This window comes from Psittacula echo (assembly GCF_963264785.1).
Source record: "Psittacula echo genome assembly, chromosome: Z".
NCBI lineage: Eukaryota > Metazoa > Chordata > Aves > Psittaciformes > Psittacidae > Psittacula > Psittacula echo.
In genome coordinates this window covers 60088629-60108813 of record NC_137742.1, presented here as the reverse complement: position 1 = coordinate 60108813, position 20185 = coordinate 60088629, and the positions used below count along the sequence as shown (strand labels likewise).

The 20185-nt window shown below is 38.6% G+C and overlaps 1 protein-coding gene across 1 annotated transcript in view; it reads right to left on the bottom strand.

The window, feature by feature from the left end:
• Nucleotides 1-20185, bottom strand: part of IFT74 (intraflagellar transport 74) — a 41958-nt gene that overhangs the window by 7780 nt on the left and 13993 nt on the right. The window contains exons 9-16 of the mRNA XM_080637383.1: nt 18583-18721; nt 17506-17568; nt 16539-16682; nt 15876-15916; nt 10209-10288; nt 6885-6938; nt 3898-3995; nt 2784-2910 (exon numbers count right to left, since the gene is read on the bottom strand). Of these exons, the coding sequence (XP_080493509.1) occupies nt 2784-2910; nt 3898-3995; nt 6885-6938; nt 10209-10288; nt 15876-15916; nt 16539-16682; nt 17506-17568; nt 18583-18721 (746 nt within the window). The remainder of the gene's footprint in view (nt 1-2783; nt 2911-3897; nt 3996-6884; nt 6939-10208; nt 10289-15875; nt 15917-16538; nt 16683-17505; nt 17569-18582; nt 18722-20185) is intronic.

The window sequence follows — 20185 nt, the reverse complement described above, 5'->3', positions numbered from 1 at the left end:
GTGGAAGAACCAAATGTGGCTAGACTGGTTGTCTGACCTGTAGCCTTGTCATTGTCTTTTCTTCATTTTCCTGAACATCTGAACATGGCTACATAACCTTACAATTCACAGCAGTGTCTAACTCAGAAGAATGACACAAATAATGCAGGGTTTTCCCTATATTCTAAAATTTTAGGCAAAGTGGGCTATTGGGAGGGATGGGACACCACAAAGGAACTTCTATCAGCGTAGGCTGCATGTTTTGCTCACAGACTTAGGTTTGTGCTGATCTCCTGGAAAAAGGGTAGGATTTTTTTCCTCCAACTTTACCAAGGCAGTATAGATCTTTATGGCAGCAGGGAGTGGATATGCATATGTAGAGTGCAAGCTAATTTTTCCAAAAACTCTGGGTATGGTTTCCTTAGTGAAATTATTCTGGAAAATCTCATGTGATCAAAACCCTGTCATAGCAAGATTTTGATACTCATCTCTTATGTATTTATGCAATATACTATTTTTTTTAGAGTGAAATATTTGCTTTAATTAACATTTCTGGCTTATTACAGAGTGCTTTGATGATTTCCTGAAGAACCCCAAAATAACAAAAAGTCAAGATTTTGGTGTACGGTATAAATCCACCTTAAAGGACTTAAGAAGACACCTTCCCTGTGTCTACAGTATTTTGTAACTGCCTATAGCTTCACTTTGAAGTTCCTGCTATTGACAGTATCAGATCCTAAACCACAACTGAACAGACCACAGCTCTGCTTCTTTTATTCCTTATTTTGTTTCTGCCACTGTGGTTTGAAGACAGACAAATGCTTAAGGACCTTAATAAGTCAAGAATTTAACATTAAAACTAGTAAAAAAAAAATAATTATAAAATAAAAATAATTCAAATTGGAGAGAAATAGCAGAAAACAACTTTTGATTTTCTTACGCATTTATTTAGGCATAATCACAGTCTTTTCACTCTTCATATAGCTGTTCCAATATATTTACTTTTTATTTTAAAATTATACATAGTTGACTAATTGGGATTTATTTTACATGTGAAGAGTCATAACAAAATAAATGGCAAAATGCCAGAAAGGATTCTTATGACTGTTCTATCTATATACTGGTAAAAACTACGTTGAGACAGCAATGGGCTATTCCTATCCATTCCTGTTTTCTGGTGAAAAGAGAAGAAACTGGAAGGAGTGAATTTTATCCTTATCCATCAACAGCCTAAATGAAAAAAAAATCAAAACTAAAAAAAATCAAAACTTCTCTAGGGGAAGAGACAGGAAGAGGATGCAGCCCAGTTCCTTCTGATACGCCATGAAGCTGCAGTGTCTAGCAAGCAGTGTGTACACAGTAGCAAACTCCCAGACCAAACTACAGTGACCCAGGGAAATGTTTTTGGGAAACTATGCCATCAGCACTTTTGTTTACTCTTCATGGTTTCCTTTTCTTTTTTTCCTTTTTTTTTTTTTTTTTTGGTAAGGGTTCTGCTGGTAGACATTTTTACAGCAATATGATTTGTTTAAACACAGTAAAAGAATCCTGAAGATGACTGTGCTATAATTCAAGGGCTAGGAAGAATGTAAACTGTGCAAACTGAATATTCACTGTATCTTTTCAAGAATCTTGTATTGCTTAATACAGTTTCTGTGACTCCTTGCTTTCAGGAGTTTACTTATGAGTCATATAAATGACCTACTGAAAATTATGTATTGTAACTTCCTTTCAATATGGCTCTATAGCGCTATGTGCTTCCAGAATATCCTTATATTGTAAAGTAATAAGAAACGATCCTTAAACGAAAGAATAAAAAGTCAGATTTGAACTTGCAATGTATGGCCCAGCTTTTAAACTATGCTAGAATGGCAAAAGGAGCATTTGCAGACAAGCAAACATTAAATGTTAAAACACACAACAGAACAATCTATTTCTGTAACACTATGTGTATAACAACCTACTTGCATGTAACTACTTTGAAGTTACAACACAGGCTCCTACTTTGAAAATTACTACCAAGTAGAGCATGTAATAGCCTTCTATCAAAATGATTTATGGTTCTTAATCCCTGCCCCTTCTTTTTAGCCAAACAAGGAAAGGCTTGCTGAACCAATAATGATATTGGCAAAGGCTTAGAATTATGACAACAATTCCATTGTAAACAATGAAAGAAAGAACTAAACAGATACTTGCCATGGAAATGAAAGAACAATACTGTAAGACTTTTCTAAATTACAGGCAAGATCCCGCAGATTCTTACACTTACCTACTTCAGTAGTTCCAAAATGAAGTAAAAATTAATATCCACTCTGCAAAATCAAAGCCTGATAATTTGAGAGCTATTCGCTATTGTTGCAAATTATTCTTTCATGGTACATTCCCTTTTAGAAAAGCACAAAACCATAACTAAGTGATTCTGAGAACTACATTTACAAATAATACATGGTTAGATAACTGACGAAAGTCTCTACTTCAATTTATTAAACACTATTTTAAGACAGTGAAAACTGCTTATATTCAAGGTGAATATTAATAAAGTCAAACTTCTAGATCAAAGAACTTTGTACCCCTTTATTAAAATACATATGTTTAATGTCTATCCGTGCAAAGAAGCATCATAATAGTAAGCTAAATACTCCTATGGAATATAAAGAACTTGCTACCCACAAGAGTTTGGATTTATTAACTTGCCACTGTATTTTGATATTTGGAGATCACTGATCTTGTATTTATTACTAATATAACTCAGATAATTTTAATTTTTTTTACAAATTAACTTGAAAATTCATTGCTGATCTCACCTGTAACCAGATTCTTAGCAGTGCTCTGTGATTTCTGCATTTCGTTTGATTTAAAAGTGAGGTCTTCCTGCATAATCTTCAGTTCTTGATTGGTAACAGATGAAATTTGTTTCATACGATTCACATTCTGTGTGTTACCAACAAAAATAATGAGAATATGATGTATCTTTGAAACAACAAGTGGTAACTGGACTAGTGAAAAACTCTCTTGTCTCTGTACATTGTCTGTCATGTGGCTTCTGCAAAGACTGAAAATACTGGAAATACTCTGAAGTAACTTAAATGTGAACAATTTTCATTCTGCCAACTTTTGATAAAAGATGTACTGACAGGCCAGTGAAGATGAAACAAAAATTCAGCAAGTATATGTCATTAAAATGCAATAAAGGTATACTATGTTGCCATTATTAATTCCTACTAAACTGTCATTGCCTAAAATATACCTATGGAATACCATACTGAAAAAGTTGTAGAAGACAATGAAGTGCTGATATAATCAAACTATTACTCAGATGAAAGATTTCTGTAAGATAAAAAAAAATCCATGGGAACTAAAAATGCTGTAAGAACAAATGTTTTGGAAGTGCAAAAAAAATAACAGACTGCAAATGGGAACAATTTCTAAAGTGTTTACGTTAAATATTACACAGGAGGGTATTCGAATATTGCCAGTTACTTAATAGTAGTGACAGAATACCCATGAATTGATATTTGCAGACCTTAAGTAAACAAAATATTGCAGTAGTTTTATTTGCAGTATTCTGAAATGTTTATAATGAATGGAATAATGTTCATTATACCAGTGATGATGAGTTACAGCAATTATGCACACATTTCTTTTACTCTGGTGGCAAGTGTTATCTAATATACAAAAGTCTCTTCCCAGAAATAAAGTCAAATTAACCAAATATGTCTTGGTTTTGTTTTTTGTGGATTTCCTTTGTTTTTTTTAACTACATCTGTACATGATTTAGTGTTTAATTCTCTTAAGAGATTATGATGAAGATATTGGATGGATAATACATAAAACCTATCACCCTTCTTTAACCAAACATTCTCCTGGTCTGTCCTTTTAAATTCCTAGCTTACCACAGGAGGAGAAAAATATGCTTACCCTGCTTGAGTGCTCCAGGAGTGCAACAATGTTGGCTTCTATTTGGGCTTTTCGTTTCAATTCCTGATTCTTCACCTCTTCAAAAGTCTCAAAAAAATCTAGAGATCAAGAAACATGACAAAGAAAGCTGCTGCTTGTGTGGGTATAGCACAAGCCCTTGTAGTTTCCAGCCAAAACTTTGTAAGCTGTACAGTTTCAGACAGGTTACTTTAAGATAAATTATTTAAGACACAGGCGATAGAGTCCTTGAAATACATCAACTTATAGGTTAGAATGAAAAAGAGGACAATTTTTGCAGAGACGCATATTTGACTGATTAACAATATCATGTAACCACCTTCTTGGATACTGTTTAGGTGAAGGTTGCCACCCAATGCATAATGAGTTTCATCATGATAATTTCTGGCAGCTTTTTGAAAGCTTGTCCCAGCAGCTGTCGGTCTTAATTCTTCTGAGGGCTATCAAAATGGGCTACTATATAAAGGGAACAGGTACTTCACTAGGGACTTGATCATCTCTAACGGAGTGGACTAAATGCCAAACACTGCTAAGCACCTCAGACCAATATTCACCTGGTATCTTTTTCTTTATGTATGATGTCCCTTTGCTACATCTCTAATTTATGTTCATTCTAGTAAGTGTCCAACAGAATCTGGTAAGACACTTGTAATGGTGGTATACCCTCTGTATGCGTGTCCCGGGCATACTACAATGTATTTCTGATGACAGGAATATTGAAAAAAGGGTGCTGAACATATCACATGAAAGTCTATCAAGATGCCATCCAGGGCTATAAGTTATGATCATCCCTCCTCTTCCCGTTTCCTCCTAAAACATGGCTTACATACACAAAGGCACTCAAAAAATATATGAGTTTGCAAACTTTCTAGCTAGATGAAAAAGAGGAGAAGTGCTTGTTTCAGCAAGAAGGATTAGATAATAGGAAATTCAAGAACACAGAAAGATGATAAGAGGATCTACTTAATGGAAATACTGACAAATCCTGAAGGGATGAAGACTGACTAGAGAATTCTGGATTCCAGAGCATCCCGGGTTTTAATAAATATCTGATTTTAAGATTCTTTACTAATAAAACATTCATGGGTAAGAAAACTACTGTAATATCTGACATCATCTGCAATGCTGCCCATGAAAGTTAACAGAGATGCTTCACAGAGTACAGCTTCTAAAACTTGTAAAGTGGAAAATTTGCATTATTGGAGCCAGTGGACAATATTAAGACACTACAAAGACTATCTCTGAGGCAGAGGTTTCAGGATTAAAGATACTAGGAATTCTTAGAAGTCAAATGCATTGCATTAGAAAACACATTTGTAATGTGCACAGCTGGTTACTAAAAATGACCAGTTCTGATGCAGATTCAATTGGCTCAGAAAGTTGAAATAAAGTTTTGGTTCAGCTGATGCTGACTAGTAGCTGTAGAGAACAGTACTTGTCAAAAATGTAAAAAGACATACCTTTTCCCAACACTGCTGTGAACTAGTAACCAGGAACAGAGTTAAAACCAAAGTGTAAAAGTTTGCAATTGAAAGAGGCTAGTCACTTCCCAAGTGCTGAATAAGACCACTGCCAGGACTGTTTTTCTCCAGTACCCAGGCTACAAATTAAGCTATTTTCTCCCTGTGATGTTCTTTTCTTTCAGAATGAATTTGTCTTGTTTGATCTTAAAGATGGGACAACTATACTTTAATAAGAGGGACAACAGTGTCAGCTCCAAAAAGAGCTCCTTTCTCAAAGGGCACTTACTGGGTATTTCATACCATCTGTTGTTGTGAAATACAGACAGGAATCTTCTACACTAAGAAAATAGCAAAACAGAACTAAGAGAAAGGTAGTGAGGAAGCAATAGTACTGAAATTTTTGTTTAACGTTTTGTGTTTAAAACATTTGAGCTCTTTTTGTTTAAATATGTAGGCAGTTTTTACAAAGGGAATCATTCAAACAACCTACCTCAAAACTTTCAATAACATTTAACTGTTTAGTGCTCTAGTGGTGAGCAAAGGCTTCATTAATGTCTGTCTCTTGTGGGGGACTGAGCCACTTCTTTTTACATAACAGACGATGCGATGGACTTTGACGCATCTTAGCAAAGAGGTCTTAAGTAAGTTGACTGCAGTATCTTGATAAACCTATTTCTTTACTTCAAAGGAGGCTGTAGACAATGAGGATATTGAATCTTCCAAAACACGTAGGTAGGTAAGGCACAGGAGTGAAATAAAAGTGCCTTCATGAAAGAAAAGCGTTCTCACATATTCATAAAATGAAATGAGAACAAAACTAAAATACTTTACATCCACAAATATATAATTCTGTAAAAATGAGCCGAGTGGAATTAAGATGTAAGAATTGTACCTATATGACTTGACTATGTTTTTGTCCTTTGGCATTTTGGACTTTTTTAATTGTTTGTTTTATTGTTTGGTTTTTGGTTTTGTTTTTTTCAAACCTGCTTTGAATTTATTTAGAAACATCAAGCAAGGTCCATATTTACATCTCATCTCATCGTTTTTCTGCAAGCAGCTCTCCATTTCATCACAGCTGTCTGATTGACCTTGTTTGTCTTGTGGAAGAAAGCTTTAATAACATTTATTTTGAATAAACAGATATGAGAAGCCTTAATTTTAAAAAATTATATGATGCCTATGCTTCTCCATTTTTAACTTCTGCTTTTAATCAGACCTGAACAGCTGGCTGCATATGTCTTTTATTTAAATTAGTTTAAAAATTCATTTCAGCCTTGTTTTCACACAATAAAGCTGTATGCCTAAGACCTCTAATGTTTGATGAAAAGCCTTGAACGATGCTCCAAATATCTGTAACTGTCCTATAAGTCATAAGATAGCAATTATCTTGTCTTGGGGCAGATCACAGAAATTTTATGCAAAGATCAGGGCATTGGTTCTTTCCAGCTCTAAACCTGTATTTTACTGGAATTAGGCCTAATTAAAGTATAATAGACAACTTACTGTCCATGCTTTCTTCCCTCTTCTTCAGCTCTTTGTATCTCCAATTTTCTTCTCCTGAAAGGGATGTAACATGGATTTAACTTTATTTGTCTTAGTCCTGGATTCCTTTAGGAAGGCAAAATGACAGTTTTAAAAATTCAGATTCTACATGCCTAGAAACTACAGGACTCACTCCATGTCATTTAATGTAATCACTTCAACTGACTATGTCATCCGTATTTTTATATTAAAAAATAGATTAATAAATCATTCTCAATGCAGTTTTTAGAACCTTTTAGAGGTTAGCATTTTTTATAAATAAAAGTGGCATAAATACTTGGTTTGAACAAAGTAACAATATTTTTCTGACGTCAGGTGAATTTCAAGACAAGATAACAAATGCTTTTGTGTATATGGGCACCAAAATACTGACTACAAATAGCTCTTAATTAAAATGCATTATTAAAGTGTGAGATCTGATATGTTACAAATTTCAAGAAGATTAGACAATTCAGCCTCCAAGAATAATTTAAATTTCAAAGATCCAGATTTTTAATTGTTTGAGTTTTTGCCATTGATAATTTTTCAGCATAATATTGTAACTTTAAAGAATATAAGGAAAAAAAATGAAGTGGACACAGATATAACTGAGCAAGCAAATCTCTCTAGGTCTTTTTACTTGCACACCCCATGCTTTCCTTTCTATCTCATATATACAAACAATAAGAACACCCATGGGTCCCTAGGGGACTGTGATTCTATTTCCTTGCAGCTGTGGCTTTGTTCCTTGCTGGATCTCTCCTTCATTTTGCAAAGCAAGTCCCCAACACTAAATAACTCAGTTTTTTCTACTCTTAAAAAGTCTAATTATTGTGAACCATGAGACACAGAGCTACATGATTTAAACAAAAAAAAAAAAAAATCAAATAAACCCCACAACCTTTAAAATTTTTTTACAGGTAAGTTTTTGTTAAAATACAACATTATTACATCAATGTCTTAGCCTCTCATGCAATTTCTGGAGTGTTAAGTCTATTCCATTATGAGTTAATGTTGATTTTGACTCATCAGTTACTGGATCACAGAATCACACGATAGTTTGGCACCTTCAAAAGTCATCTAGTCCAACCTCGCTGCAATGAGCAGGGACATCTTCAACTAGATCAGGTTGCCAGGATCCACACCCAGCCTGGCCTTGAATGTCTCCAGGGATGGCACATCCACCACCTCTCTGAGTGACCCATGCCAGTATTTTGCCACCCTCATTGTAAAGAATTTCTTCCTGACATCCAGCCTGAATCTCCCCTCTTTTAGTTTAAAACCATCACCCCTCACCCTGTTGCAAGAGACCCTACTAAAAAGTCTCTCCCCATCTTTTTATAGGCCCCTTTTAAATACCAAAAGGCCACTAATATGGTCTCCCTGGAGTCTTCTTTAGGCTGAACAACCTCAACTTTATCAGCCTTTCCTCATAGGAGAGGTGCTCCGGCCCTTTGACAATTTTTGTTAACGGTAACTGCTAATATATGGAACATATAAATGAGTGATTTTTTCTCCTTATTTAGATTTTCTTAAGTGAAAACTAAAAATAGTTATTTCTAGTAATGGTCTTTTTATTTTGGTTTTCCTGCTTAAAAATGTTGCTAGCACTGAAATGTTTATCCTGAAACATTCAAAAAATCCTTAGTTGTAATTATTTTACTGGCTATTTTACCTTAAATTTAACTGAAAAACTTAAAGAGCTGAAGTTTTGGGAATGCTTTGTAATAAACAGTTTAAATACTGAGCCAGTATTTAAGTTGGATGAAGTAAGTTGATTGGGGATGGTGGGAGGGAGGGAGGACAGGAACCTCAAAGACACAACAAAGTGCTGATTTAGAGCAGAAGTATGAATGGCTCTCTGGGATTCTTTCTCTACTCACTAAAGAAAAGGAATCTGGGAGTCCGAACTTCTGTGTCTTAAAGCAACTCCTTACGAACAACTTCTTTATCTCCTGTATGTTATATCAATAGGTACAATTCCCTCTATTATACCACAAGTTAACTATATTCTGAATATCCTGTCTGTTCCTGATTGTTGACAGAAAGCATGTGCTTTCTCCTATATATGCTTTTAACATTTCTTCTTCAATAGAAGTCTTTTCCTAAAATACATGCAGTCCAGCAATGAATGTGTCTGTAAAAGTTATTATAAAACGGAAAAAAGCAACTCACTTCTTACCTTCTGCATTTCTCCAAAGATACAAAAAAAAAGAGTTGCAAGCCAAACAAAAAGGAAGAATTAAAGCAGAATAGTAAAGCTGGCAACGACATTATCTGGAAACAGCTAGTAAGGCAGTCTTAATGAATTATTTGCACAGAAATAATGAAATATCTGCAGAAACACGAGATATTTTGTGATGCAAAAGATGAGAAACAGAGGTATCAAACATTTGTATAGGGGTCAATTTTAGAAATATTTGTTCATCTTCAAAAAATATACAGTTAAGTTTTATCCCAATTACCTGAGAAAAGGTATAAAGTAAAAAGGACACAAACACATTAATTCATCTGTCCTACAGAATTTCAATAACTTGTTAAAAAGTTTTCCAGAATGTATGTATATATTTATGCAACTCCTATCTAATCAAGATTCCTTATAGTTATAAGAAGGCTTTTCATGGGATCAATTTCCGTTTTAAGGAGAATCTTCCACAGCTACTGAGGGCCTAAGCTCAACTGTGGTTACATCAGAACCATATGTGCAATGCTAGGACAAATCCCATCCTAAACTAGCCCAATGTACTATAGCAGGTGTCTGCTGGAGGTTAAGTTTCTAAGGAAATGCTATTTCTAAGCAACTCCCAAACTCTTGTAAAGATCAACACAAGGACTTTGAAAGACAGATAAAAATAGTACTGAATTCTGTCTACTTTACACATTATTATTCAACATCCTCAATTCCACATTTGCTGACAGTATATCAGATCATGTAAAAGGTCAAATAAATAAAAGCTGTTCTAAAGCTGAGCTGGTTCTGCAATGCTCCCATTAGGAGAAACTCCTATTCCTCAAGTAGTCCTAAAAATAAAACTGGGACAGAAAACCAGACAGCTGTACTATTATTTTATACGGTATTTTTACTACTTAGTATAAACTTGATGAACTGTCCAGTAAAGGTGGGTACTCCTCATTTCTCATATCTGAAAGGAGAAGTGTGCACCCCTAAACAGAAAACCTTCTTCTAATGGTGAATAATAGACATTTGCTTAAGCCTAAAAGTTGCAAGCAACTAATGTCCATAACAATACGAGTTATAATACAGATGCAGCTCTGCATAGGCTGCTAAAACTCTAGTCATATTACCTTCATAATTCTCCAGATCCATATCAAGTCGTTGAATGACCTTTTTAAAGTGGTTTGTTTTTTCTTTTACTTCTGCCAGCCTGAAAATGGATAACAAAATCCATGGTTAAAAATGTGTTGCAAAACACTAATTTTTTTACACAAAAGTGGAGAGAAAAATCAAGAATAAAAATAGCAAACCTAAATTTGTGAAAACAAAAAAATATACTAGGAGGATTTCTGTTATTATAAAAGATTTATGTAAAGCACCTGTCACGTAAGTCCCTATATCTATTAAATGGAAATACTGCTACTCTGTTTATTATAATTTTTCTTTTTTGAGTACTCAGTAGTTTTAACTTACTCAACTGGTCCCTCTGTTGGCTGCTATACCACTTTGCAGAGGTACAACATAATTCATAAAATGCAGCCAGGAACTGTATTCCTGAAAATTACTCATGTGTTCACTAAAATCCATTAGACATTGCCAAGTAAACCACAATATTACATAATCACCTTAAAAAAACCTATGTAAATTCTCAAATATAATTCTCTGACAGTGTTTCTTTTTAAAAAAAATCTCTTAAGCAAATTGCATTATTATCCACTCAAAGGTGTTAATGCATTAAAAATTAATGTATGTTTACAGTTGGAAGTACTGCTTTAAAAAATTTAAAATTGTTTCTAGGAGATTTCAGGCATTATTTCAGTCTTTCTGTAAAGAGCAAGAAATTAAAAGGCTCAATTCACAAAAACATTCTACTCTTTTCTCTCCTACATGCCAATACATTACTATTTATTGTAACTTTTTCCAGAGTTCCTGGCAAATCTTCAGAAAGGTTGAATACCCAAGAATCAAAAAGCAATTCCCTCTTACTCTTTGAATGGAATTTTCTGTAAGCAACTTTGTAACTTTTAGGTTTTAAGAACACATAACAAATAAACTCTTCAAAATGTTACTGCAGCATAATGTAGGCTCAACTTCAGAGATGTCCCAGATGAGTAGCTGTTATGGATGAATGTCTTCTTCAGCATAAAGTAAGTTTATGACAATGCTATTACCAATTTATTATCAATTGCTGAGGTGAGTTGCTCGAGAGGGGACGCCTTCAACTTCTGAGCGGCGGCAAGCTCAGCGGCCAGGACCCTCAACTCAAAGCGGCAAAAGCCACCGACGGAGCTTCAAGTCCCCCACAAGCCTTGCGCAAGAGCCCGCAGCTCAGCTGACGCGAGCAGCTGACTCACAGGGGGCGGAGCCAGGAGGGACGGCGCCAGCCCTGACTGATTAAAAACCTGCCCCAGGGAGCGCGGCCACCAGGGCGAGTCGAGGCAGCTTGTGCAGCAGTTTGAGCAGGCAGGCGAACGGGATGGTGAGCACCCGTCATATGACCAGGGCCCGATATGGAAGATCTGCACTGACTGCCCCGGCGGTGGCCAGCGTAGACACCCAGACAGAGCCGATGAGAGGGGAGCTGCAGTGCAGAGCTCGGAATGTAGAGAGTGCCTGCACTGGTCTCGCGAGGGAACGGTGCACAATGGGCAGGGCTGCACTCGGTGCTCCCTGGTGCAGGTCCTCCTGCAGCAGGTGGCTGAGCTGCGGGACGCTGTCAATAGGCTGCAAGATGTCAGGGAAGCTGATAGGACTGCTTGCTCCAGGCCCAAACTGTGCAGGGGCCTCAAGCATCCCCTGCAGCTCATGGAGGAAAGGAGGCCATTAACCCAGGAAGCTGGGAAAGAGCAACCAAAAAAAAAAAAAAACAACAAAAAAAGGAGGAAGAGGACAATTAAAATCAAGGGGCTTCCTCCTAAATCTGATGTCCCCACCCAGAACTGCTTTGCTGTCCTGCAGGGGGCTAATGAGGAAACGCACTCGCACCAGGAACAACCGGCTGATGCACCGGTAAAGAAGATCACTACTGGTGCTGCCAGGAAAAAGCGGTGGGTCACAGTAGTAGGGGACTCTACTTTGAAAGCAGCAGAGGCATCCATCTGTTGGTGGGACCCAGTCTCAAGGGGGGTGTGTTGCCTACCAGGGGCACGGACCAGGGGTGTTGCAGAGAGGCTGCCTGCTCTAGTAAGCCCCACTGACTATTACCCACTTCTAGTGATCCATGTGGGTGCTAGTGATACAGACAGCAGTAGTCTGGAGAACAAAAAGAAGGACTACAGAGCTCTGGGAGAGGAGGTTAGGGGCTCTGGAGCTCAGTCTTTTCGTCAATTCTCCAGGATAAAGGGGAGGACCTTAAAAAGGCTAGGAGGATTGGCCAGGTTAATAAATAGCTAGAAGAGTGGTGTCATAGTCAAGGGTTTGGGTATCTTGAACATGGGACTCCATTTAGTAGGCCAGGTCTACTGGGGGCTGGTGGAGCTGGTCTGACAAAGAAGTGGAAGAGCAGTTTTGGTAGGAGGCTTGCCAGACTGGTCAAGGATGCTTTAAACTAGATGTGTTGGGGGAGGGAGGCATCATTCCATCCCAACACACCCAGTCAGTTGCCAGCACCTATAATAAATGCTCGGAGCAACATAGAGATATTCCAGCCACTCCAGCCTATGAGCCGGCTTCATTTGGAGCTCGGCTCAGATGCCTCTATACAAACACCCGTAGCATGGGGAGCAAACGAGGAATTAAGAGATGTGTGCACGTCTATGGGGGTATGATGTAATAGGAATCACAGAAACATGGTGAGATGGCTCCTATGACTGGAGTGTTGGAATGGAAGGTTATAGGCTTTTCAGAAAAGAGAGGCCTGGCAGACATGGATGGGGAGTTGCTATTTATGTTACGGATAGGCTGGAGAGTATGGAACTCTGTCTGGGGACAGGTGAGCAGTCAACAGAGAGTTTGTGGGTCAGGGTTAAAGACAGAACAGTGATGGGAGACATTACCGTGGGGATCTGTTACAGATCGCTTGATCAAGAAGAATCTGTGGATAAAGCACTCTATAGACAGATAGCAACAGCCTCAAGCTCGCAGGCCCTTGTTCTCATGGGGGACTTCAACCAACCTGATATCTGTTGGAGGGATGATAAGGCCCAGCACAAGCAATCCAGGAGGTTCCTCGATTGTGTGGAAGACAACTTCCTTCTGCAAGTACTAGAGGAGCCAACAAGGAGAGGTGCCATGCCTGACCTCGTGCACACCAACAGGGAAGGGCTTGTTGGAAATGTGATGCTCCAGGGCAGCCTTGGATGCAGTAATCATGAGATGGTCAAATTCGAGATCCTCAGGACAGTGAGAAGAGCATGAAGCAAGCTCACTGCCCTGGACTTCAAGAAAGCAGACTTTGGCCTCTTCAGGAACCTGCTTAGTAAGGTTCCATGGGAAATAGTCCTAGAGAGCAGGGGGGCCCAAGACTGCTGGCTGATATTCAAGGATCACTTACTATAAGCTCAGGAGTGTTGCATCCCAGCTAGAAGGAAGTGCAGCAGGAGGGCCAGGAGACCTCCTTGGATGGATAAGGAGCTGCTGAGGAAAATACGAAGGAAAAAAGAGGCTTATAAAAGGTGAAAGCAAGGACAGGCGGCCTGGGAAGAATACAGACATGTTGTCCGGGAAACTAGGGACGAGGTCAGGAAAGCTAAGGCCCAGCTAGAATTAAACTTGGCTAGGGATGTTAAGGATAACAGGAAGGGATTCTATAGGTATGTAGTGAATAAAAGACAGACCAGGGAAAAAGTAGGCCCCCTCCGGAAGCTATCAGGAGAACTGGCTACCCTGGATTTGGAGAAGGCTGAGGTTCTTAATAACTTTTTTGCCTCAGCCTTCACTGGCAAAGGCTCTGACCGCACCACCCAAGTCTTGGAAGGCGGACACAGGGACTGTGAGAATGAAGACCCTAGGCCCACTGTAGGAGAGGATCTGGTTCGAGACCATCTTAAGGACCTGAACACGCACAAGTCCACGGGCCCTGATGAAATCCATCCACGGGTCCCAAAGGAGCTGGCGAATGAAGTTACTAAGCCACTGGCCATCACATTTGAAAAATCATGGCAGTCAGGTGAAGTTCCCGAAGACTGGAAAAAGGGAAATACAACCCCCATTTTCAAGAAGGGGAAAATGGATGACCCAGGGAATTACAGACCAGTCAGTCTCACCTCTGTGCCTGGCAAAATCTTGGAGCAGGTTCTCCTGGAAGGCATGCTAAGGCACATGAAAAACAAGAAGGTGGTTGGTGACAGCCAGCATGGCCTCAGTAAGGGGAATTTCTGCCTGACCAATTTGGTGGCCTTCTATGATGGGGCTACAGAACTGATGGACAGGGGTAGAGCAGTTGATGTCATCTACCTGGACTTGTGCAAAGCATTTGACACTGTCCCACACGACATCCTTGTCTCTGAATTGGAGAGGCATCAATTTGATAGGTGGACAACTCGATGGATAAAGAACTGGCTGGATGGCCGCATGCAAAGAGTTGTGGTCAATGGCTCAATGTCCAGCTGGAGACCAGTAACGAATGGTGTCCCTCAGGGATCGGTGGTGGGACCGGTCTTGTTCAACATCTTTGTCGGGGACATGGACAGTGGGATTGAGTGCACCCTCAGCAAGTCTGATGATGACACCAAGCTGTGTGGTTCAGTTGATAATGCTGGAGGGAAGGAATGCCATCCAGAGGGACCTTGACACACTTGCCAGGTGGGCTGATGCCAACCTTATGAAGTTTAACCATGTCAAGTGCAAGGTCCTACACCTGGGTCGAAGCAATCCCAGGCACAGCTACAGGTTGGGCAGAGAAGAGATTCAGAGCAGCCCTGCGGAGAAGGACCTGGGGGTGTTGGTTGATGAGAAAATGAACATGAGCCGGCAGTGTGCGCTCGCAGCCCAGAAAGCCAACCGTATCCTCGCTGCATGTGACAGGAGTGTGACCAGCAGGTCGAAGGAGGTGATCCTGCCCCTCTACTCTGCTCTCATGGGAACTCACTTGGAATATTGTGTACAGTTCTGGTGTCCTCAACATAAAAAGGACATGGAGCTGTTGGAGCAAGTCCAGAGGACAGCCACGAGGATGATCAGGGGACTGGAGCACCTCCTGTATGAAGACAGGCTGAGAAAGTTGGGGCTGTTCATCCTGGAGAAGAGAAGGCTACATGGAGACCTCATAGCAGCCTTCCAGTATCTGAAGGGGGCCTATAAGGATGCTGGAGAGGGACTCTTCGTCAGGGACTGTAGTGATAGGACAATGGGTAATGAGTTCAAACATAAACAGGGGAAGTTCAGGTTAGATATAAGGAAGAGGCTCTTTACTGTGAGGGTGATGAGACACTGGAATGGGTTGCCCAAGGAAGTTGTGAATGGTCCATCCTTGGCGGCGTTCAAGGGCAGGCTGGATGAGGCCTTGGGTGACATGGTTTAGTGTGAGGTGTCCCTGCCCATGGCAGGGGGGTTGGAACTAGATGATCTTAAGGTCCTTTCCAACCCTAACGATTCTATGATTCTATGATTTATATTCTTAAGGCATGTTCATAAGGATAGGAGGTATCTTACTATACACAAATAAATGTCCTATCACTACAGAAGTTGTTTAGCTGAAACAGAAGAGTATTTTCTATTCTCTGTGGAAGGTTAACACTAGCAGAGGCTGGAAAACGTGGTGATGTTCTAAAAGTCCATAGAAACATATAATGGAATTCAGCTATCTGTGTTCAGGCTCTAAATGTAATTTGTAGCAACAGTATAATGGGATTACTCACTGTCTGTCCATACTTGCTATTTCTTGACTGTCATCCTTAACCTATAAAAAATTATAACAATTTTAACACATGAAACAAAATCTACAAATGAAGAAAGGAAAACAAAAAAAGAGATTTCTTAATTCAGTACACAGGGAATAGAGAGTCAATATATGAAATCACAAACTTGCTGCCACATTGTCCAACAATGACTCTTCACTGAATGGAAGTTGATTTAAGCATTACTTCTTCCAAACTTTCTCCTGCTTTCTAAGTACATAACGAAAAATCAGGCACACCAGTGTCATTCAGTCCAATAATCTGTACAGTATATATAGAAAGTTACACAACACAGCATAGATGCTTGTAAACTAATTAAATTGTTCCTGGATTAGTGTGTCTGCTCAGTACCCCCCAAGGATACTGTCTGGAATTATGTTATGGAACTGTTCAGTAGGATCAATTTTCCCATGACAACATGACTGATGACTGTGCCAATTTTGTTCTGTCTGAACCTGAAATATCCCATCCAGCCAATTCATTAATTGTTTTTAATTTCAGCTAGTTTCTGCTGCTTAAAGAGCAAATAAAGTCAAGATTCAAACCAAAGTATTTTAAAACATTATCATCCCTTAAAATACTGACTCAGAGAATCTTTTACATGATATTATTTTATATTCTTGCCTGCTTTAGTAACCTTTCTCTTTCCTCCTGCGGAGATTCCATATTCTTATCCTCTGCAATCATTTGATCTCGACGTTCCTCGAGCTCATGGAGCTTTTCGTACATCTGCACAGCCTCCTTTTTCACCTGGGAGTGTTCTATTTCCTGTTGGGAAAAGTAAACACCTACTAGCTATTTTCAGATGTCAAAAGAGCATTGCAGAAATTATGCTTTAGTTAAGCAACACTTACCTATACATTGAAACTGAAGCTTATTTGTTATAAACAGTACAGAGACAGTATAAACAATAAACTTTGTAATCCATATTCTCAATATGGTATTTTTGGAATGGAATTACTCAGTTACTTCTTTATGTAAGCCTATCCTCGAGCCAATCTTCTGAGTAGATTAACTACCTCATCATTTCTAGGGGATTACAAACCATATACAGTTTTCAAAAGGACTGGAAAAATGTCTAGTAGTTTCTGAAATTTATACTTTCTGAATATATATACATGACTGATGTTTCAGCTCACAGATCCTTTTATCCATGGAAGAGCCAGTACAAGAAAATTATACTCAATCTAGCAATATGGCAGTGTATTAGAAGTGTTTATGTATGCATGTGGGATAAAAAAATATCTTAGCGAGTACCACTTTGTGTTCCAAGTACCAGTTGCTTTTAAAATGGAATTTGGAAGAAGAAAATCATTCTCGCACAACCTGAAAGCTGAAAATATATTGAAAAATCAGGTCTCACAAATCCTTGAGAAGGATGTGAATGATAATGTCATGTTTATCTTTACAGAGCAATTCCAAATTAATCAAAAGTCACACACCTTGCTATTGCCATATAAATTTAATGCTTGGCATCCACAGAAACAATTTTTACTCAAGCAATAGAAATTTCCACCCATAATTTCTGCATTATTTTTTACACTAGAGTTGAGCAAAGACTGGTACAGAGACCACTTCTTATCATACATACAGCTCTTAGAGTCTCCTCCTTTATATTTAGTGCATCCAATTCCTGCTGTTGAACAACCAATTCCTAAAAAGAAAAAAAAAAATATTGCAAAATTCACATAAAAATTACTACCTGGTAACATTTTTTGTTCTGAAACTTATTATTAATAAAATGTGTAAAATATCTTATTGCTGCTCTTAAAAATTTAAAAGACTGGGTCCAGCTTCTCCAAGTGACTCAGATACAATATCCACTTACTTTCAGCATCCAGCTTTTTCAATAAACTGTTAGCATTATTTGCAGTTAGACTATGATGAAAAACGTGTTTACCCTTTTACCACTATTTTGCGTAAAATTAGTACTGAGGGTGGAATTTATCATTTCTGCATCAGAAGTTTAAAGCTAGATTTTAAAATCTGAACTAGTCACCTGAGTTCCTTTAAAGTCCAGAAAGAGACAGTTAGGCCGTAATCAATGATTTAGCTCGTCCTAACACACCTGGGAAGCACAGGCCTCAAAAGATGCCTAAAATGTATACACTATACAGAAGAACTTTCTAAGACTGTGTGCCTGAAGCCAGATGATCCCAGAGAACCTAGAAATCTTACTGCTCTTGCTAATACAATTCGTGAAGTCAGAAAAATTTTACAAAGCCCAGTTCATTTTTCTGACATACTGAGATGTACAACAAGAACAACAACAAAAAACCCCAGATTCACTTTTGCACAGAAGAAAACTTTCTACAGAAGTGAGCTACAAATATTGCTGAGGTTGTTCTTCCCTTTTGCTTGCTTTTTACACATGATGAAACATCTAAGCACTACAGTGACTTTTAAAATCCTTGTATCAGTCCCCAAATTGAAAAGGAAGATAATGAGCATCATTTGTTCTCTATATAAGATACACAAAAAGACAAAGTATTTTTTTTTAGTCAATTGCTCTATTTGTTTTTAAGGCAATTCTACAATTGATTAAGATACCAGCAAACTTTTTTATTGCATTACTCTGTTCTCAAGCTCTTTAATAATTAATTTGTACCCAGAACCAATAGAGCCAGGCTGAGAAACATTTCATATAAGTACAACGAGACCAACCAACCTGAGAGAGTTTTTCATTTGCAGCCTTCATCTCCATATATTTAGCTTGATTTTCCTGTGACATGTCTTTTATCATGTCTTCTGCTACAACCTTTTCACGTTCGATACCTTCTTCTACAGTCTGAATTAACTTTTCTGTGCTGTAAAAACAGAGTTGTAAATTTTACTAGTTGATGTTTGTTTTAAGAATCTATTTCAAACTCTGGTATTCCTCCAGCCTCACAGACAACTTGCTCTAGAAGCAGTAGGGCTGGACTAGATGGACTTCAGAAGACATCAGCTCCACTCTGCTTCTATGAATTTTTCAGTATTCACTTACCCTGAAATTCTGCATCATCTTTCAAGCCTAAGGGAATTCTTGGCTGCAGTCATTGATCTGATAACTGCTGGTTTCACAATTTAAAACTTTTTGCATCTTGAAACTTGAGAAGAGTTAATGAAAAATAGAAAGAAAAAAAAAAAAGTAGACTACATCAAAAGGAGCGTGACCAGCAGGTCGAAGGAGGTGATTCTGCCCCTCCCTTCTGCTCTCGTGAGACCCACTTGGAGTACTGTGTGCAGTTCTGGTGTTCTCAACATAAAAAGGACATGGAGCTGTTGGAGCAAGTCCAGAGGACAGCCACGAGGATGATCAGGGGACTGGAGCACCTCCCGTATGAATACAGGCTGAGAAAGTTGGGGCTGTTCATCCTGGAGAAGAGAAGGCTACGTGGAGACCTCATAGCAGCCTTCCAGTATCTGAAGGGGGCCTATAAGGATGCTGGAGAGGGACTCTTCGTCAGGGACTGTAGTGATAGGACAATGGGTAATGAGTTCAAACATAAACAGGGGAAGTTCAGGTTAGATATAAGGAAGAAGCTCTTTACTGTGAGGGTGGTGAGACACTGGAATGGGTTGCCCAAGGAAGTTGTGAATGGTCCATCCCTGGTGGTGTTCAAGGCCAGGCTGGACAGAGCCTTGGGTGACATGGTTTAGTGTGAGGTGTCCCTGCCCATGGCAGGGGGGTTGGAACTAGATGATCTTAAGGTCCTTTCCAACCGTAAGGATTCTATGATTCTAAATCCCAAAGGCAGGTATCCAGCTGATTTTGCCATTCTTAGTTGTAGAAATCACTTGGAAACAAGCACACAGTTGAAATAATCTTTCACGAACTGTGAAGGGAAGGAAGGTACACAATTCATAGTCTCAGGATTTTTTGTAAATTTCCTTTAGCTATGTTCTTAATTGACTAGCCTCCAGGAATTTCATAGAAATTAGTAGAAAATAAATGAAACAGACATGCGTCCTTAAGTGCTTGTAATTCTTTGCAAACAATGAACTTTATGTATCACACCCTGCAGCTCTTCTGATGTTTTTTCAAACCACAAGAATTAACACCAATTTAACTACTAGAAATCCTTACTTTAGTATGCAAATATCTTGACATTTTCTTCATTTGATGACTGATCACATAAAAAAAAATGCAAGTCTTTCGCTGTCTCCAGCCTATCTTTAATTGATTATAACCAAACTTTCTTGTAAATTCCTTGTGGCATTTCAACTCAGTACTTTCTATATGATCTGGAACTTGACACCTGAGCATACTACTATTAGACTTTCCTATT